This window comes from Anomaloglossus baeobatrachus, chromosome 5, assembly GCF_048569485.1.
Source record: "Anomaloglossus baeobatrachus isolate aAnoBae1 chromosome 5, aAnoBae1.hap1, whole genome shotgun sequence".
NCBI lineage: Eukaryota > Metazoa > Chordata > Amphibia > Anura > Aromobatidae > Anomaloglossus > Anomaloglossus baeobatrachus.
The window spans coordinates 384,038,438-384,060,412 of record NC_134357.1 but is presented as its reverse complement, the minus strand read 5'-3'; the positions used below and the strand labels follow the sequence as shown (position 1 = coordinate 384,060,412).

Below are 21,975 nucleotides of genomic sequence, written 5' to 3'. Positions count from 1 at the left end.
CCCCCCCCCCCGTCAACAACAACAACAAAAAAAAATTATGACTGTTCACACCAAGTACAGGTGCTCGTGTATCATGGTGGGCTGATCATTTACATACCTCTTCATAGGTGACTGTTTTCTATCTATCTATCTATCTCCTCCCTTCTCTGTCTCCTTATAACCAGAGCTGTCAATCAAAGAAGAGGAGAGGGTGGGGAGAGGGAAAACAAGAAGGTGGGAAGGTGTATATAAATGGATTAGCCCACCATGATGCACCGAGCGCCTGTGCTTGGCGTGAACAGTCATCCTGTGCAGATTGTCCTTTTAAAAAGTGGTGTATACTTTGTGTCCACTGCTTCTATACAGGCTTATATTTCCATTGTAACATTATGAACAAGTTGTACACGCTTATCCTATCACTCTTGTCATCTATTATCTTGTACATCGTTGCGATAACAAAATTTATAATATTATATATATATATATATATATATAAAAAAAAATAAAAATTTTTCCCCAGTTTGCATAATTATTCTGATGTGGCCAAAGCGTACGTGGAGACCTCCTCCCTTAGTTTTCCTAGCACAAAACTTCCCAAATGCATATTCTGAGGCTACAAATAACGCAAGTAGCAAAAGACGAGTATTTTAGAAATCTAAAAGTTTTATTAGGGTGACTGACAAAATGCTGCCTAAAATTTACTTTACATATGATAAAAGTTTTCACAGAACCTAAAAACACATGCTATAGTAAAAGATGAAGAAAAAAAAAAACACTACAAAAATGACAGATTTATACAATAAAACCGCAGAGAAGCTCTTAGGTAGCCATATCCTAAAGATCAGTTACATAAGGCTTCCCACTCAAGGAGGTTTAGAGAAGATAAAAATAAAAAAAAAAATAAAAAAAAATCATAAAAAAAGTTTCACATGAACAGCACCATCTCCCAGTAACTGTTTAGAAATTCACAATTTGTCCACCCCATAAAGTGGACCTCCGATTCCATACAGATGTAGGAATGAGTCAATATTCCCATCTATTAGGTAGCACGTCATCTTGTAGGGTCCTTGCAGCTGCTGAAGGGTGGCAATGACTATGCCCCCAGGAAAGGTAACACATTGCATCTTTGTCTTTTGGTGACGGGTCTCTTCTTTGTCCAAAGAGTAAGAATTAAAAAAAAAAAAAGTTCTGCCCCACCAACCCCACGTAAACAGTCATTGTCTCTTTTTTTTGACAGAAATCACTAATAGCCAAACAATACATGCTACTTGGTAAAAATGCAGAGTTTGTAACATTAGTGGGAAAGAGGAGGAGCAGGGGCATAGGGTGCAGTATCTCCTGGGCTTTACAATGGAAACACCTTCTTTGGCTGCAGGAAAAACTGAATCCTGTGGCTGTCCTCCTACCCCCTCCCCACTACGCTGTAGCCACACCAGCCATAGTTAACCGCTTTATCTGGCTTTAGTTCTTGTCGTCTTTTTTGTCCTCGTCCTCTGTTGGGTAGGAATGCCACGTCAGCCGTTCTTCGTAGAATGAAATCACCACTTGGGGACACTTCAAATTGGCTTCTTTTGCTGGGACAAGATCAGCCTCGTCTGAACCATTCCTGTGGGTTATACATGGGAAAGATGACATTTCCTGATATCTGGTGAATTGATACATATAACGGACTGCAGAAAGAGAAATTTACTATGGTACACTAGATATCACAGGTCCTTAGATGCGATCGGCCTAGACCATACTCACCATTTCATTAGGAACATTAACTCTCCACTAGAATCTGTGGCTCCAATTATCCTTTCTGGAGGTAAACCTCGAGCAAATCCACGAGGCTTCTCAACCTGTAGAACAGAAAAGGACAAGGTGCTAACTCTTGTTGCACAATAAACTGAACTGTTCATGGCTAGAGACACCATTTACCTGCAAATGTAGGGTTAAGCAGCAGGGAAATATCAGAATCATACCTGACTGGCTTACTGAAACAGTACCTACAGGGAAAAAATGAAGTTATATTCTCCCTGCAACTGTTCATTCCAGCCATTGAGGGGTGCAGAAAGCAGATTTAGTCATCTCTCACTATGGAGTGAGAGCGCTGTACTCAGTCTGCAGTGTGTGTGAGAGATGACAATGTCACATTCTGAGATGTGAATACAGCTACATTCCCTGTATAGAGGAGATCAGTGACTAACCACTCACAGCAGAACCCCAATGTCTGGAAGAGAGCAGCTACTAGAAGAATAGAACGTCATTTTCCCCCTGAAGCCGCTGCTCCAGTAAAGGCTGCCCAACATAAATGTAATGCTTTTTTTCCCCTGCAAAGTAACTCTATACCTGCAGGTAAAGAGCGTTTTTAGATGTGATAGAGCTGCATTGAATTTCAGGATATACAATTATACACTGGTCTTTACCATTTTGTGTATAAGTCAGTGTTAGTTTCTACTTATTAGCTTTAATGGTTGTAAATTAAAGATTATATGGCTGTTCCAATAGGACAGGCGCACACAACTATGGCCATTACTGGTCTAGGAATTAACGCGTTTGTCTTAACATAGGCCTAATACTTGTAATGGTCTTAAAAGGGGTTGTCCAGCTGCTGTCGCTTAGTGGATCCCCTGCTGACTCCTGCTTCCTGGTCCAAGCTGGACACTGAACAAATGATACAAACATCATGCTTAGCTGTCCACAGTAGAGATCCTGGTAATAATCAATTGCTAGGAAATGCTGCCGAACCAATTCATGAGCGTTAGGCTGTGCGCCCACGGGACAACATCTTGCCATGGAAAACCCGCGGATTTATCTGACTTTTCCAGATAAATCCACAGGTTTACACAAGTACAGACACTCCCCATGTTATCCTATGGGATTTGGGGAGTGCTGTGTCAATGCTGCGGTATGTGCGCGGATTTCCAGCGGCTGCACGTAACTGCATGTCAATTATTCATGCGGAAATATCTGCGGATGGAGATGGAGGGCGAGACGTCCGCAGGTATTTCTGCACTTGTTCCGCAGGTTTACCACAACAAAAAGGTTTGAATCCAGCAGCAATGGATAGCTGCGGATTCCGGAGAGCAGCTGTGGTAAACCTGCGGCAAAGTCCGCGGGTAAATTGTTCCATGGGCCCCTAGCCTTAGCAATAATAAGTAGAAACTGGGCAAAACCCCAGACACCTTCAGAACTAGAGCCACGGGGAATCAGTCAAGGTTTACTTTATATTAACACCACTCCAAGCCCTTTGCCAAAAATGTTTTAGAACTGGAGTATACTTTTAACAATGTAAAACCACAGGAAATTAGCTATTAATTGTAGTATACGTGAAAGTGCCATTACATTTAGGGGCCCTTTATGAGCAAAGAAGGCAAGGTCAAACTAATGTGTGCTGAGACCGTACCAATCCCCCACTTAAAAGGTATGGACACTAATGGCGTAAAGGGTGGAAACAATAAAACAATCATTACCTATATGGAGTTGTTCAGACTTCTGTAACCAAATTTTACAGGGTCCCCACCCCCCCAAAAAAAAAAAAAGTTTTACTTTTTGTTTCTTCAACTATTCTTACCTCATCTTTCTTTTTCTTGGGCTTATTAACCTCTTCCCCCACAAGCTCGGTGTCAGAATCGGCCTTGCGCTTGCCATCCGATGAGTCGTGTGTGCTTTTCTGCGATTGTAGGAACTCTGCGATGAGGTCAGGACAGTCCAGGTTCTCCTCTGGCTCCCAAGTGTTGTCGTCACTGCAAACACCACATCCATTCAGATTCAACCAAATTCTAAAATCTCCCTAACCCAGAAAACATTTTGGGGGGGGGGGGGGGGTCTCATTTGCGTTACACCAGCGTCTATTTTTCCCCCCAATCTCACAGCACAAGTGAGGATTGTTGAAATGTAACATAGCCCATCCTTATTATCAGCATCTGATGACCTACAATTTGTGCCGAATTTGGTAATCACATCCAAAAGCAAAGCTTCATACACACAAGTCGATCTGTGAAAGAACTATAGTAGTACTGCATTATGAATAAGCCATTTCAGGCAGAAACGCATCAGCTTTAACCTTTTGGAACATTGTTTATTTTAATTATAGTTTTTATTTGAAGAATTATTAAAGTCTTATTCTGCAGCAGCCGATTTTCAACAGACTGATTCATGCTGTGTGATGCAACAAGAGGAGAACATGAAGTGGACCTCAAAATAATGCAGGGTATTCAGAAGGATTAAATGTTTTTTACAGGTATATGGAAAAACTTTTTTAGTGACAGATTATACCTATTTCTAAAATCACACTTTATTAGAATAACTTCTTTAAAATCACAAACTCAACAAAAACTACATATAAATACCTAAACACCATGTAGTGGCTGTCAAGTGTCAATATTCCCAGAAGATAGTCAAAAAAAAATAAATAAAAAAAAAAACAGAAAAAATTATCTATATATACCACAGAGGAGAGGAGACCTTCGGGTGACTTTACAGAGTAACCAGGATATCCCCAAATGACTAAAGGGACATATGGGTATGGTTCTGTTCCTTTTCCCTAGGGCTGTTTGTCTGCCCGTCAATGGAGTACACCCTTATTTTTACGGTGCCCCCATTCCTCGACGGCTTTCCCTTTTCTGTCCCTTTGTGGGCATACAATAATTCAAAAAAGTTTTTGATTGAAGGTTAGTCCTCTTCCTCCTGTTTCTGGGTGGTGACAGTCCTCTAAATAAACATCTTAGGCCGGTTTCACACATCCGGCTTTTCGCCGGTTTGCCGGATCCGGCGCTCTCCCATACAGACAATACAGTACAGTGACAGCGCTGTAACTTCCGGGTCACATGCGCCGGTCACATGACAGCATGTGACCAGCGCTTGTTGCGCTGTCACTGTACTGTAGTCACTGTATGGGAGAGCGCCGGATCCGGCAAACAAGCGAAAAGCCGGATGTGTGAAACCGGCCTACGGTGTAATCACTTATACCCCAGAATGATCGTATAGTCAGGATCAATTACAATTCATTTCTTAACTGTCCCTAGATCTGTACCCTTCTTATCAATGGAGTACATTCTAATTTACACAATGCCCCCATTCCTCGGCGGCTGTCCCTCATTAATTTGCTGCCTTAAACAATGATACAACATAGACCAGAGGTACGGGACCAAAATGATTTTCATCAGCTGACTTATCTGATATTTTTCCGGGGTCTTAAATTGTCTCCCATATCAATCAGTGGACACATTTGAAACTCGACGCGTTTCCCTCCATCTCCATCATAGACAGAGTTCCTCAGGAGATTCAAAAGCTGGGCATAATAGCCACTTAGAGATAAGTTTTTAAATATATCAGATAAGTCAGCTGATGAAAAAATATCGCTATAACCCAGGATTTAACTTAGGTTATAGCGATACACAGGATTTTTTGGACCATTCACAAGGTATATCAGACTTTAAAAGAATTCCTTTGCACAGCACATGCACTTTTTTATTGCAACAAGCCACTTTTCTTATACTTTAGCTAATATACCTTCCACTATTGGTATTATACATAATATGCACTTTGTCCATTATATGTTATATACCAAGTGATAGATATATTTTTATGATTGGTCCCTACACTAGTTATTTATTCTTCCTGTTTTACTGCTGCTAATTTATTTGGATTATCAGATCCTGTCCTACATTGATGTTGAATATGTTTTATATGCATTTTTAAAAATTTAAATAAAATTAATATTTCATTAAGAGAAAGCATCAATTCCCTTTTCTGTGACCTTTCATGGTTATTTTAAAGGCATTTTGAGATTCTTGATAAAATATAAACTATAGCGGGCTTTTCACGCTGCGACATTTCTATCGATGTTGCGAGCAATAGCACCCGCCCACGTCGGTGGCGCGTCACGGGGTGATCGCTGCCGTAGCGAACAATATCGCTACAGCAGCGTCACGCGCAATTACCTGTTCACAGATGTCGCTGTGGCCGCCGAACAATCTCTCCTTTAAGGAGGAGGTTCGTTCTGCGTCACTAAGCAGCCGCCCAATAGAAGTGCAGGGGCGGAGATGAGCGGGTGGAACATCCCGCCCACCTCCTTCCTTCCTCATTGCAGGCGGTCGCAGGTACGGTGATGTTTCTCGTTCCTGCGGTGTCACACATAGCGATGTCTGCTGCCGCAGGAACGACGAACAACCTGCGTCCTGCAACAGCAACGATAATCAGGATTAGAACGACGTGTCAACGATCAACATGCGTTTCACACGCAACAACGTCGCTAACGAGGCCGGATGTGCGTCAAGAATTCCGTGACCCCAACGACATCTCGTTAGCAATGTCGTTGCATGTAAAGCCCCCTTTAGAGTCACTTAAACAAAGTTACTGACAATACAAAAACATATAAAAATATATATAAACCAGAGCATAGACTAAAGACTGGTTGTGCAGATAATACAAAGTCAGATAGATTGTAAAAATACAGTATCAAAAAGTGGCAGAATCCCCGTGTAGTATAGAAGACAATGAAGGCTAGTGTGCCTATATTATGTACATAACCAATGGAGCCATGGTAGAACAGTAGCAAGTAAATCAGCCCCCTGCAGGGCAAATAAATAGTTACAGATGAGCAGAGTCTGAGAACAGTACAAGGTACAACATACTAATATAATATAATTTACAAGTACTTAGATACACACAGCTCAATAAATATACCTGCAGGGGGACTGACAAGGAACCACCCAACATGTGTTTCATGTGTCTCAATGCCCTCTTAAGGGAGGGGGGTGGTATCTGCCACTTTTTGATACTGTACTTTTACAATCTGACCATAAAGCGCCCGTCACATTTAGCGACTTACCAGCGATCCCGAAAACAATGCGACCTGATAAGGATCGCTGGTAAGTCGCTGGGAGGTCGCTGGTGAAATGTCGCACAGTCAGACCTTACCAACGACTCAGTAACGATACAGACCGCAGTAGCAACCTATATAACGATCTCTGCTGTCATTGGGACCCTGTCACACAGCGTCAAACATAGCGATGCGTCCTGCCCAGCAAGACATCGCCTTTGAAGAAAATGGTCCAGGACATTCAGCAACGACCGACGACCTCACAGCAGGGTCCAGGTCGTTGCTGGATGTCACACATAGCGAGATCGCTGGTGAGATCGCTGTCGCGTCACCAAAACCGTGACTCAGCAGCGATGTCGCTTAGTGAGACATGGCCTTTACTCTGTATTTTTTTTGTCTGCACAACCAATCTTTATGCTATGTTTTATATATATTTGTATATGTTTTTGTATTGTCAGTAACTAAGTGACTAATAAAAGTTTATATTTTATGCATTATTTTGAGGTCCACGTCATGTTCTCCTCTTGTTATATCTTGGCTTTGTGGACTGATGCTTAAAAAAAAAAAAAAAAAAAAAAAAAAAAGAAGGACTAAAAACTAGTTTAGGATTTTTTTCCCTTGACATTTTAGGCAATATATTGGATTAATAGATTTTCTGTATTTAAAGGTTGCGTGATGCACAACTTTACAAGGTGAGCAATTCCTTGTATTATTTAGGGCCTACCGAATCTAGGATAAGGTCCTATTGCACTGTTTCGTTCCCCAGTCTCTCCGAATTCACTGAGCATAATGGCACTCCCACTTAGTGACATATAATGACACTTCACTCCAAAATATCAGTCCACTTTAACTTTGCTAACTTTTTGTTTTAAATTTTCCTTTTGTCTGTGTATATGTAGGCAAACAACTGAAGATTTTAAAAAGGTATAAAACTCAATATAGATCCACATGAGACAAGAAAAACGTGCCAGGAATGAACCCGTAGACATTCCATGGCAGGATGGGCGTAAATGACAATTTTCAACCTTTTTAACCCCTTCAGCCCCCAGGCAGTTTCAGGTTTTTTTTTGTTTGCTCCCCTTCTTCCGAGAGCCGTAATTTTTTACTTTTTCCATCAATCTTTCCATATGAGGGTTTGTTTTTTTGCGGGACGAGTTGTACTTTTAAATGAAACCATAAGTTTTTCCATATAGTGTACTGGAAAACAGCAAAAAAATTCTAAGTGTGGAAAAATTGCAAAACAAGTGTGATCGCACAATAGTTTTTGGGATATTTTATTCACAGTGTTCACTATATGGTAAAACTGTTGTGTCGCTGTGATGCCTCAGGTCGGTGCGAGTTTGTAGACACCAAACATGTATAGGTTTAGTTTTATCTAAGGGGTTAAAAACAAAATTCACAATTTTGTCCACAAAAAAATGGCGCACGTTTTGCGCCATTTTAAGAAACCCCTAGGATTCTTACTATTCGGGATCTATGGCTCAGTGACAGGTTATTTTTTGCATCTCGAGCTGACGTTTTTAATGGAACCATTTTTGTGCAGATGCTACGTCTTGATCACCTGTTAGTACATTTTGCGCAAAACTTGCGGCGACCAAAAAACGTAATTTTGACGTTTGGAATTTTTTTGTCGCTACGTTGTTTACTGATCAGATTAATTGATTTTATATTTTGATAGATGGGACATTTCTGAACGCGGCGATAGCAGATGTGTGTATATTTTTTTCAACCCTTTAATTTTCAATGGGGCGAAAGGGGGGTGATTTGAATTTTTAGGTTTTTTTTTATTTTTTTTAAAACTTTTTTTTTTTATTTTAATGTCCCCCTAGGGGGCTTTATAGATCAACAATCCAATCGCTCTGCCATATCTGTAGATCTCAGCTACAAAGCCGAGATCTGCAGATATGCTGCTTTACTCTCAGTGCTGGCACTATGCCGGCACTGACAGAACGTGACTCATGTTAGCTACAGGCATCATCACATAACCCTGTGCTACCATGGCAACTATCGAAGTCACGTGATCACGCACGTGACTTCTGGTGGGGCGGCGGTAAGTAAAAGTAATGGCTGTACCCATAAACATCTCGCTGCCAGAGAGATGTAAGGGGTTAAAAGTTGCGGGTGGAATGCGATTCCACTCGTAACTTGCAGGCACACGTCAGCTGATGTGTGGATCGCCGCGGCGATGATAGTGACACGATCCATGACGTAGCCAGTACGTCATGGGTCGTTAAGGGGTTAAAGAAAAAAAAAGACATTTTATTCCCTGAAGTTGTGGGTTTCTTTTCAAAATCACAACATTTGCAAACAGAAGACTCCATTTACAGGATGCAGAAAGAAGGGAATTTTGTTTACTTACCGTAAATTCCTTTTCTTCTAGCTCCAATTGGGAGACCCAGACAATTGGGTGTATAGCTATTGCCTCTGGAGGCCACACAAAGTATTACACTTAAAAGTGTAAGGCCCCTCCCCTTCTGGCTATACACCCCCAGTGGGATCACTGGCTCACCAGTTTTAGTGCCAAAGCAAGAAGGAGGAAAGCCAATAACTGGTTTAAAGACCAATTCAATCCGAGGAAACATCGGAGAACTGAACCATACCACATGAACAACATGTGTACCCGAAAAAACAGAAAAACCCCGAGAAAACAGGGCGGGTGCTGGGTCTCCCAATTGGAGCTAGAAGAAAAGGAATTTACGGTAAGTAAACAAAATTCCCTTCTTCTTTGTCGCTCCATTGGGAGACCCAGACAATTGGGATGTCCAAAAGCAATCCCTGGGTGGGTAAAAGAATACCTCATGATAGGGCCGTCAAACGGCCCTCTCCTACAGGTGGCCAACCGCCGCCTGAATGACTTATCTACCTAGGCTGGCGTCTGCCGAAGCGTAGGTATGCATCTGATAATGCTTGGTAAAAGTAAGTAGACTCGACCAGGTGGGTGCCTGACACACCTGCTGAGCCGTAGCCTGGTGCCGTAATGCCCAGGATGCACCCACGGCTCTGGTAGAATGGGCCTTCGGCCTTGAGAGAACCAGAAGCCCAGTAGAACTGTAGGTTTCAAGAATTGGTTCCTCGAGCCCCCGAGCAAGGGTGGATCTGGAAGCTTGCGACTGTTTACGCCGACCAGCGACAAGGACAAAGAGTGCATCCGGGTGGCGCAGGAGCGCCATGCGGGAAGTAGAACCTGAGTGCTCTCACCAGAACCAACAGATGCAAATCTTTCTGAAATTGATGGACTGGACGAGGACACAAAGAAGGTGAGGTGATATCCTGATTGATATGAAAATGGGATACCCCCTTAGGGAGAAATTCCGGAACCGGACGCAGAACTACCCTGTCCTGGTGAAGGACCAGGAAGGGAGTTTGTATGAGAGCGTTGCTAGCTCGGAAACTCTCCTAAGAGACGAGACCGTTACTAGAAGGCCACTTCCCGTGAAAAACGGGAAGGGAGACATCCTTCAAAGGCTCGAAAGGCGGCATCTGGAGAGCAATTAGAACCTTGTTCAGATCTCAGGGCTCTAACGGCCGCTTGTACGGAGTGCTGAGAAGACAAACTCCCCGTAGGAACGTGCGTACCTGAGGAAGTCGTCGTTTCTGAAAAAATACAGATAGCGCTGAGACTTGTCCCTAAAGGGAACTGAGCGACAACCCATTTTCCTACCTAGATTGCAGGAAGGAAGGAAACATAGACGATGCAACCGGCCAGGGAGAAACACCCTGCGCCGAGCACCGAGATAAGAACATCTTCCACGTCCTGTGGTCAATCTTGGCGGACGTTGGTATGCTAGCCTGTCTCATGGTGGCAACCACGTCCTGAGGTAATCCTGACGACACTAGGTTCCAGGACTCAATGCCACACCATCCGGTTGAGGGCCGTAGAATTCAAATGGAAGAATGGCCCTTGAGACAGCCAGTCTGATTGGTCTGGTAGTGCCCCCGGTTAGCCTACCGTGAGGCACCACAGAACCGAGTACCACAACATCCTCGGCCAATTTGTAGCGACGAGGATGGCGCGGCCGCAGTCGGTCTTGATCTAGCGCAGTACTCTGGGCAACAATGCCAGAGGTGGCACCTAAGGTAGCTGGAACTGCGACCAATGCTGAACTAAGGCGTTTGCCGCCAGAGCTCGATGATTGTGAAACCGTGCCATGAAGCTGGCACATTGTTGTTGTGCCGTGACGCCATTAGATCGACGTCCGGCCTCTGTCAGCGGCGCCAGATCTCCTGAAACCCGTCCGGGTGAGGAGACCATACTCTTTCGGCCACACCTCAGCGACTTAGGAAGTCAGCTTCCTAGTTTCCACACTTGGGATGTGAATTGTGGATATGGTGGATGCCGTGTCTTCCACCCACATCAGAACCTGCCGGACTTCCTGGAAGGCTTGCCGGTTGCGCGTTCTTCCTTGGTGGTTGATGTATGCCACCGCTGTGGAGCTGTCCGACTGAAGTCGGATATGCTTGCTTTCCAGCCGCTGTTGGAAGGATTGTAGGGCAAGATACACTGCTCTGTGTTCAAGAACATTGATCTGAAGAGTGGACTCTTGCTGAGTCCACGTACCCTGAGCGCTGTAGTGGAGAAAAACTGCTCCCCACCCTGATAGACTCGCGTCTGTCGTAACTATCGCCCAGGACGGGGATAGGAAGGACCTTCTTTTTTGACCAAGAGGTGAGAAGAAGCCACCACCGTAGAGATTCCTTGGCCGCCTGAGAAAGAACGACGACTCTGTTGAGGGACGTCGACTCCTCGTCCCATTGGCGGAGAATGTCCCATTGTAGTGGACGCAGTAAAACTGCGCGAAAGGAACTGCCTCCATTGCTACCATCTTACGTAGGAAGTGCATGAGGCGTCTCAATGTGTGCGACTGGTTCTTAAAGAAGAGCTTGCAGCCCGTAGTGAATGCTGTTTGTCTAGCGGCAGCTTCACTATCGCTGATAGAGTAAGAAACTCTATGCCTAGATATGTTATCGATAGGGTCGGGGTCGGATCTGACTTTAAAAAGTTGATGATCCACCCAAAACTCTAGAGAGTCTCCAGCGCAACGTTCGGGCAGTGTTGGCATGTTTCCTAAGAGAGTGCCTTGACAAGTAGATCGTCTAAATACGGGACCACAGAGTGACCCTGAGAGTGCAGGACTGTGACTACTGCTGCCCTGACCTTGGCGAAGACCAGTTGGACTGTCGCTAGCCGGAAGGTAGAGCTACGAACAGAGGGTGTTCGTCTCCTATAACGAAGCGTAGAAACGCTAGTGCTCTGGATCAATCGGCACGTGTGGATAAGCATCCTTGATGCCTAATGATGCTAGGAAATATCCTTGGGACCTTGAGGCGATGACATGGCGGAGGGATTCCATCCGGAACCGCCTGGTGTCCACGAGCTTGCTGAGCATTTTTAGATCCAGAACGGGACGGAACGGCCCGTTGTTATAGGTACCGCAAAGAATTTGGGGTAAAAACCGTGACCTTGTTCCTGAAGAGGAACGGGGGTCATCACTCTTTCTGCCTATAGAGTGCACCCTGTTTGCAGAAGAGCAGCGGCCCGGCCGGGAGGTGGAGAAATTCTGAAGAATCGAGTTGGAGGACGAGAAGTGAGCTCTATCCTGTACCCGTGAGACAGAATGTCTCACACTCAATGGTCATTGACCTATGGCAGCTAAATATCGCCAAGGCGGGAGAGCCTGCTACCGACCGAGGCCGCAAGTCATGAGGAAGCCGCCTCGGAAGCGGGTTTTCAGACTGTCGCTTTTTTGGGCGAGACTGAGCCCGCTAAGAATCTTAGCTCCTCTGATCCTTTTGAGTCCACATTGGACGAGGAAAAATGGGACCTGCCCGAGCCTCGAAAAGGCCGAAAACCCCGACTGCCTCTTGCTCTGTTGGGGTTTGTTGTGTCCGGGCTGAGGAAAGGATGAATCCTTACCCCTGGACTGTTTGATGGTTACATCCAACGCTCACCAAACAGTCGGTCAGCAGAAAAAGGCAACTGGTTAGGCAACCTTTTTTGGAAGCAGAATCTGCCTTCCATTCACTTAACGAGCAGACCAGGCTCTGCTTAAAAACACGGAGTAGCGGAGGCTACCGCCGCACGGTTCGCAGAGTCCAGGACAACCTGAATCGCGTAAGAAACAAATGCAGACATTTGAGAGGTTAAGGATGCCACCTGCGGCACAGATGTACGTGTAACCGTGTCAATCTGTGTAAGACAAGCTGAAATAGCTTGGAGTGCCCCAAGGGAGAGAATGCCGGAGCCAACGGTGCGCCGACAGCCTCATAGATGGCTTTCGACCAGAGATCCATCTGTCTGTCAGTGGCATCTTTGAGTTTGCAGTTCCATCTCCCACTGCAACTATGGATCTAGCTACAAGCCTGGAGATTGGAGGATGCCGCTCGGGACATTGGGTCCAGTCCTTGACCAAGTCAGGGGACAGGGATAACGTGTATCCTAAGCCGTTTGGAGAAGCGCATATCTGGATAAGCGTGGTGTTCCTGGACTGCCTCTCTGAAGGCAGAGTGGTCCAGAAAAATACGTGAAGCTGACTCCTCCACTGGAGGAGCTGTGAGAAATAACCCACATTCTATAGATGGACGCTATAAGATTATTTACTATGGCGTCACAATCAGGTGTATCCAGATTGAGAGCGGTCTCAGGATCAGAATCCTGAGCCGCTACTTCCGCCTCATTACACAGCGAGTCCTTCTGTTAGGACCCTGATGAAACAGAGGCCGCTCATAGCGAGCCCACTTAGGCTGTCTGGGACTGACGTCCGTGCAGAGCCGTGACTCTGGGATGCGTGTGACATTCCCGGAGCTGTTAGTTATTCACACTGAGGGGGGCCATGGATCAATGATTCAACAGTGCCCATATTGTGAGAGACATGTCCGGACTGCTAGGCTTCTAGTATCATAGCCATAGTCTCAGAAAAACCGTCAGTAAATACTGCAGACACCGTCCTCATCCCCTGGCCATTAGTGCATACAATGGGAGTCTATGTACCTGCCGGCCGTATAGCCGTACATGCTGTACCAGCTGTATAGAAAAACATGTGGTTCTGCACCTTTGTTTTACACAGAGAATATGCTGATAACTCCTCCGCATAATCCAGGAGGGTATATACAACGTGCGACCAAACAGTGCAATGTATATAGTACAAGCATATCTATAAGTGCACTTCTGCACTAGTGGGGTTAGCACCACAGGTGCTGCTTAACGCCTGTTACAGCGATTGTGTGACTATCAGAATGCCAGGGTCTTCCACACTTGTCTCTGTATCGTACAGAAACTGACACTAATGGCTGCCGGTGTCCTTGTAGAGAAGGAAGCCGTGGGCGTGCCTGAGAAAGTGCGGGAATCCGGATTCACAGTGCACACAGTGAGAGGGGTGGAGTATGCAAAACATACTCCAGCTCTCAGCTCTATGCAGCGTCACGCCCCTACCCTGACTGTCAGGGCTGTGGGCGGTAACGAAGGGAGACTAGGCCCAGAAGCCGGGGACTCGAGTTAACAGCGCGGCCGCCGTAAAAGCGCGGGCCGCGCTGAAGTCCCCGGCGCACCACAAGTGCCAGCCGCGCCGCAGTTCCAGCGGCCGGCGCGACCGATTCATAGAAGTGGCCAGCGTCCCGCCCCTCTCCTGACTGGCAGGTCTGGGGGCGGGAACGAACGGAAGCAGGCCGCAAAAGCCGGGGACTCTAGTTATCAGCGCGGCCGCCGTAAAAGCGCGGGCCGCGCTGAAGTCCCCGGCGCACCACAAGTGCCAGCCGCGCCGCTGCCAGCGGCCGGCGCGACCGATTCCTGGAAGTGGCCAGCGTCCCGCCCCTCTCCTGACTGACAGGTCTGGGGGCGGGAACGAACGGAAGCAGGCCGCAAAAGCCGGGGACTCTAGTTATCAGCGCGGCCGCCGTAAAAGCGCAGGCCGCGCTGAAGTCCCCGGCGCACTACAAGTGCCAGCCGCGCCGCAGTCCCAGCGGCCGGCGCGACCAATTCCCATAAGTGAGCCTGCTTCAGCAAAGCTGAATGAGGCCATGGCACAGGCGCCGCAGCGCTGATGTCCCCCGGCGCACTACAACACCCAGCATGCTGCGGTGTGAGCGCCAAATGCACGGGGACACAGAGTACCTTGAGGAAGCAGGGCCATGTCCCTGATGTACTCCGCTCCATCCAGCATCTTCTCCAGGGGCTGTAGATGGAGCACGGTCTCAGTGCCTGGAGACCGGTAAATCCCACTTCACCCAGAGCCCTGTAAAAAGGGATGAGGAAGGAATCAGCATGTGGGCTCCTGCCGCCGTACCCGCAATGGGTACCTCAACCTTACAAACACCTCCGACATACAGTGGGGTGAGAAGGGAGCATGCTGGGGACACTATATGTGTCCTCTTTTCTTCCATCCGACATAGTCAGCAGCTGCTGCTGACTAAAAAGTGGAGCTATGCGTGGATGTGTTGCCTCCTTCGCACAAAGCACAAAAACTGGTGAGCCAGTGATCCCACTGGGGGTGTATAGCCAGAAGGGGAGGGGCCTTACACTTTTAAGTGTAATACTTTGTGTGGCCTCCAGAGGCAATAGCTATACACCCAATTGTCTGGGTCTCCCAATGGAGCGACAAAGAAATTCACAATCAGACTTTCCACTGCCATATGCAAGTCTATCAATCCAAGTATAAAACGCCATTAACCAGTACTTGCCATTATCATACTTACTCCGAGAATCCTTTCCATTTCAGAAGATATTCAACCTTTCCTTTAACCACCCTCCTGTCTAGAACTTTTTCGACCACGTATTCTTCCTCCTCTTCATCTACTACGTCTTCCATTTTTTTCTTGTTTTGCTTTTTCCCCAAAGTAGTTGCCAGTTTGACGGTTGGACGAGTCTGTTTGGGGGCAGAGAAGAAATCAGAGCTGAGGACGCTATACTAAGAAAAACTAAACCATGCATGCCACATATAATATGCAGGCACTGCCAAAATGCCGGCATCCATTAAAGGCGATACCAATATGCCCTTAAGGAATTCTCAGCCAAATTAGAGAGCGGTTAAAAAGCATCTCTCGTTCTGGAAAATGGATATTGAATTACACCCTTTGATTTTAATAGACTCTGTGTAATGTCTAATTTGCCCTGTGGTGGCGCTGCAGCAAACTGAACACTAAGGCGGGCTTTGCACACTACGACATCGCAGGCCGATGCTGCGATGCCGAGTGCGATAGTGCCCGCCCCCGTCGCAGCAGCGATATGTGGTGATAGCTGGCGTAGCGAAAGTTATCGCTACGCCAGCTTCACACACACACTCACCTGCCGTGCGACGTCCCTGTGGCCGGCGACCCGCCTCCTTGTTAAGGGGGCGGGTCGTGCGGCGTCACTGCGACGTCACACGGCAGGCGGCCAATCAGAGCGGAGGGGCGGAGATGAGCAGGATGTGAACATCCTGCCCACCTCCTTCATTCCGCATATCCTACGGAAGCCGCAGTGAGGCCGGTAGGAGACGTTCCTCGCTCCTGCGACTTCACACACAGCGATGTGTGCTGCCGCAGGAGCGAGGAACAACATCGGACCGTCGCGTCAGCGTAATCATGGATTACGCCGACGCTGCACCGATGATACGATTACGACGCTTTTGCGCTCATTAATCGTATCATCTAGGCTTTACACACTGCGATGTCGCATGCGATGCCGGAAGTGCGTCATTTTCAATTTGACCCCACCGACATCGCACCTGCGATGTCGCAGTGTGCAAAGTGCCCCTTAGGCTATGTGTCCACGGGAGAATGCAGCTGCGGATTTTTCTGCATCAAAATCTGCAGCTTTCCCGCAAAATCCGCACCTTTTCAAAGGTGCGGATTTACCGCAGATTTACCGCGGAATTGCCGCGGATTTGATGCGTATTTTTTTTCCCCCCAATTTTAAAGCCAAACTCTGGATGAAAATCCGCAACAATAATTGACATGTTGCAGATTTTTGCGGACAAAAATCCGCACGATTTCCGCTGCGTAAAAATCCGCAGCGTGGACACAGCATTTCCAAAATGCCATAGAAATGGCTGGGGAGTAGCTGTGCTGCAGATTTTCGGGAAATCCGCGGCTTTTTTGCGAGAAATCCGCGCATTTTCCGCAGCGTGGGCACATAGCCTTAAGACTACGTCACACTAAGCAACATCGCTAGCAACATCGCCGCTAAGGAACAACTTTTGTGACGTAGCAGCGATGTTGCTAGCGATGTTGCTGTGTGTGACATCCAGCAACAACCCGGCCCCTGCTGTGAGGTCGCTGGTTGTTGCTGAATGTCCTGGGCCATTTTTTAGTTGTTGCTGTCCCACTGTGAAGCACAGATCGCTGTGTGTGACAGCGACAGAGCAACAACTAAATGTGCAGGCAGCAGGAGCCGGCTTCTGCGGACGCTGGTAACCACAGTAAACATCGGGTAACCAAGAAGCCCGTACCTTGGTTACCTGATATTTACCTTCGTTACCAGCGTTCGCCGCTCTCAGCTGTCAGTGCTGGCTCCTGCTCTCTGCACACGTAGCCACAGTACACATCGGGTAATTAACCCGATGTGTACTGTGGCTAGGAGTGCAGGGAACAGGGAGTCTGCACTGGCAGCTGAGAGCGGTGGACGCTGGTAACGTCCATTAACGACCATTAATTTTGGGCTTAGGGCCAGCTGATAATATACAGCTAGCCCTAACCCCATTATTACCCAGCGAGCCACCCGTCACCAGGGCTGCTGGAAGAGTTGCTTCTATGAAAGCGCCATTTTCTGGGGCGGCTGTGGACTGCAATTCGCACCGGGGGAGCCCAGAAAGCATGGGCACCCTGCGCTGTGGATTCCAATCCCCAGCTGCCTAGTTGTACCTGGCTGGACTCAAAAATTGGGCGAACCCAACGTCATATTTTTTTTTAAATTATTTCATGAAATAATTTAAAAAAAAAAAAAAAAGTGCTTCCCTATATTTTTGGTTCTGGCTCAGCCGGGTACAAATAGGCAGCTGGGGGTTGGGGGCAGCCCGTACCTGCCTTCTGTACCTGGCTAGCATACAAAAATATGGCGAAGCCCACGTCATTTTTTTGGGGGGCAAAAAACTCCTGCATACAGTCCTGGATGGAGGATGCTCAGCTTTGTAGTTCTGCAGCTGCTGTCTGCTCTCCTGCATACACTATTAGATGGAGGATGCTGAACCTTGTAGTTCTGCTCCCCCTGCCTCTCCCTCCAGCATACAGTCCTGGATGGAGCATGCTGAGCCTTGTAGTTCTGCAGCTGTCTGCTCTCCTGCATACACTAGTGGAGAATGAAGAACATATTGAAGAAGGAAATTACATCAAACCTTTTTTCTTTTTTTTTTTCAACAATCTTTAATGGCATTGTTCACTGATAAAAAAATGCAGTGAGCAAAAACGCAGCAAAAAATGCACCAAAACGCGGTAAAACGCATGTGTTTTTTTGCCGCGGGTGCGTTTTTTTGCTGCAAAAACGCAGTGTAAAAAAAACGCAGTGTGTGAACCTAGCCTTAGACTGTCAGCTGAATCGCTGTTATTGGAGGGAACAGCTGACTTTAGCCTAATGTGTATGTCAGTTTATATAAATTGCCAGCATACTGCAGCCTGTGCTGATATCCATCAGGACTGGGGGAAGCTGATCCCTACAGAACAGAAGTGTCAGCCTAGTATGAGGCTCAGTGGTCAGACAGAACTGCAAGATTTCAAGAGAAAGAATGTGGAATATTTAAAGCACCACTTCAGAGTTCTTGTTTGTTTTAGTGCTGGAGTGGTGCTTTATATCCAAACCCCCTGCCCCATCATATACTCATCTTCTGTGCAGCTTCACCTTTTAACAACGTTGCTCTGGTCCTACAGTGCCATCTTGTGCATGTAACGTCCAACTGGTAGGAAATCAGATCAGATGTGTCCCAATGCCCAGAACGAGGCCCTCAGACATATTGAGTTGTGACCACTATGCTCCATGAAACACCGGAGCTGCCGGCAGGGCACAAATCGCCGAGACTGACCGACATGGCAAAAGGTGGAGCTGCTGGAAGGTGAGTATATGACGGAGAGAGTGCAAATAAGATTTAAAGCAACATTTCAGCGGTACATTAAATTTAAAAAAAAAAAAAAAAAAAAAAAAAAAAAAAAGAAGAAGAAGATAAAAAATGCTGGAGTTGCAAAAATAAAAATAAACAACCAAAAGGATTGAGGACACGTCCCCTTTATAGAAGGTGTACGGCGACAACTCCAGAAAGAGGAACCTCAAGACCCACCTCTTCCAACAAGCCTACAACCTACAATAGCCCTCAGCCCAGTAGACCACTGCGCAACCAGCTCTGTCCTCACCTATTGTACCATCACCCATTCCCTGTAGACTGTGAGCCCTCGCGGGCAGGGTCCTCTCTCCTCCTATACCAGTCTGTCTTGCACTGTTAATGATTGTTGTACGTATACCCTCTTTCACTTGTAAAGCGCCATGGAATAAATGGCGCTATAATAATAAATAATAATAATAATAAAGATGCATCATGGGATAAAGGCTGAGCTCTGCTGCAAGGTTAGGCACCTCCACGGCCAAGGAAGAGACGATTTTCTGTAGCTGTTCTGCTCTAGATAAAGCGCGGCACCCAGAGTGGCAGAGGGACCACTGATGGGTTGCTATGGGCAACAAGGCCACACATTATTTTAAGATGTAAGTATGTGTAGTACACCTCGTAATGTTCTCTCATCCTGATCCTATGAAAGCAAAACCAGTAATAAAAATCACAGACAGTATGGTGCCAGGGGGCACTGTGCTAATGATGCCAGTCTTTACCAGCCTTGTATATAGTGACTTCTCAAAGCCAAGATGAGAAGCCCATCTCTTGTAGCTCCTTAACCCCATCAGAAGGCTCGGACTGGCCCACAGGGAGTCAAGTGAATCCCCCTATGGGCACCCCATGCGGGCAGCAGTGGGCACCCCATGCGGGCAGCAGTGGGCACCCCATGCGGGCAGCAGTGGGCACCCCACTTTTCAGTCACTATGAACAGAAATCAGCATCTCGTCATTCATTTAGCATTGTACCCAGAGGATTATATAGGGTAACCTGTGAATGAGGGTAGTGCCCGCAGTCAGTGTTTCTGGGGGGCCCTGGCTACCAGTCAGGGGGCACCGTAGTGGAACCATGCCCACCTGAGAGCTCAGTTGTACCAATCACATCGCCTGCTGTGGACCACTGACTGGAGTGACCACCCAACTGCAATGCTCCTGGCATGTAATTTGGACCTGTTTTGCCTAATCAGTCCCCAGGTGTACGATACAGCCCCTACACCCACCCTGCAGCGGCCGCCGCACACTGGTACTCCGGGCACTGAGGGTGCCACTTACTCCTCACAACTTTGCCGGCACTGCTGACCTCGGAGCATTGGAACCACAAGTGGTAGACCCTGCACCGCGGCACTGTGCAGGCAGCATGGCCGTATACCGGGTGCCCAGGAGCAGCGAGCCGGCCACTTACCAGAGTCGGCTGGTCTCCCCGGGCTCTCAGGCCTGTCCCTGCAGCTGGAAAGGCGCCTCCAGCGAAGCAGGACCGTTATGTGGCCGCTGATGGCGCTGGGATTGGCGCGCTGCACGGCCCCCAACCACTCTCCCACTTCACGTGATCCGATTCGGTTCTGGGAATGTGGCGCCTCTAAACAAAAGGATCTGCTCTGCCGCCACCAAGAAGTATCACTGCGCAGGCGCCGCAGCGCAGAGCATCACGGGAGCAGTAGTTCCGTTTTAGCAGCATGTACCTCACTAATGAATATTCCACCTCAGAGAGGGATACTGAACCGGAAACTGGGCTGCAGGAACTAGCATTGTGTGCGGAGTGGGGTGCAGCGGACGAGAGCCTATTATTATCAGTATACTGAGCTATAGAGGCAAAGGTGGTCAGCCTCCAAACTACACCGCCCAGAATCCTGCGCGCATCACCCGGAAGTGATTATCAGACGAAAACAGCTGAGAGGGAAACACGGGGAGTGGTGGATATCGTGTGTAAGATGTTTCATATTTCTGCTTCTGTGGAGGGGCTATATAACAATAAGTTATCTGTGGGAAGGGGGTTTATGAGTGATGTAGGGGAAATGCGGTGTTCAGAGGCGATATATCACTGATATATGGTATTAAGAGGAGAGATATCACTGATATATGGTTTTAAGAGGTGATATATCGGTGCTATAGGGGCAATACGGGATTAAGAGGCAATATATCACTGATATTGGTATCAGGAGGTGATATAGTGCAAATATTGCATTGAGAGGAGAGATATCACTGATGTGTGGTGTTAAGAGGGGATTTCTCAGTGATATAGGAGCAATACGATATTAAGAGGCAATATATCATGGAATCCTAGAATGGTAGAGTTAGAAGGAACCTTAAGACCTATCGGGTCCAACCCCCTGCGAGTGCAGGCTTTCCTAAATCATCCCATTCTCTGACTTCCCTACCTCCCGTGGCCGGCCTGTTCCACTCTCTGACTGCCCTCCCTACCTCCCGTGGCCGGCCTGTTCCACTCTCTGACTGCCCTCCCTACCTCCCGTGGCCAGCCTGTTCCACTCTCTGACTGCCCTCCCTACCTCCCGTGGCCAGCCTGTTCCACTCTCTGACTGCCCTCCCTACCTCCCGTGGCCAGCCTGTTCCACTCTCTGACTGCCCTCCCTACCTCCCGTGGCCAGCCTGTTCCACTCTCTGACTGCCCTCCCTACCTCCCGTGGCCAGCCTGTTCCACTCTCTGACTGCCCTCCCTACCTCCCGTGGCCAGCCTGTTCCACTCTCTGACTGCCCTCCCTACCTCCCGTGGCCAGCCTGTTCCACTCTCTGACTGCCCTCCCTACCTCCCGTGGCCAGCCTGTTCCACTCTCTGACTGCCCTCCCTACCTCCCGTGGCCAGCCTGTTCCACTCTCTGACTGCCCTCCCTACCTCCCGTGGCCAGCCTGTTCCACTCTCTGACTGCCCTCCCTACCTCCCGTGGCCAGCCTGTTCCACTCTCTGACTGCCCTCCCTACCTCCCGTGGCCAGCCTGTTCCACTCTCTGACTGCCCTCCCTACCTCCCGTGGCCAGCCTGTTCCACTCTCTGACTGCCCTCCCTACCTCCCGTGGCCAGCCTGTTCCACTCTCTGACTGCCCTCCCTACCTCCCGTGGCCAGCCTGTTCCACTCTCTGACTGCCCTCCCTACCTCCCGTGGCCAGCCTGTTCCACT

At 47.7% G+C, this 21,975-nt stretch overlaps 2 protein-coding genes across 2 annotated transcripts in view; one reads left to right on the top strand and one right to left on the bottom strand.

Annotated features, from left to right (window-relative positions):
* Positions 1-624: 624 nt before the first annotated feature.
* On the bottom strand, positions 625-20,480 carry CBX1 (chromobox 1). Its single transcript, XM_075350057.1, has 5 exons — positions 20,248-20,480; positions 15,476-15,645; positions 3,536-3,707; positions 1,726-1,820; positions 625-1,585 (listed from the first exon to the last, which is right to left on the bottom strand). The coding sequence occupies exons 2-5, from the start codon at positions 15,586-15,588 to the stop codon at positions 1,441-1,443; spliced, it is 525 nt and encodes a 174-aa protein (XP_075206172.1). The 5' UTR covers positions 15,589-15,645; positions 20,248-20,480; the 3' UTR covers positions 625-1,440.
* The window catches only part of SNX11 (sorting nexin 11), a 51,359-nt gene continuing 49,842 nt past the window's right edge, over positions 20,459-21,975 (top strand). The window contains exon 1 of the mRNA XM_075350058.1: positions 20,459-20,768. The gene's annotated coding sequence lies outside the window, so the exon portion shown is untranslated. The remainder of the gene's footprint in view (positions 20,769-21,975) is intronic.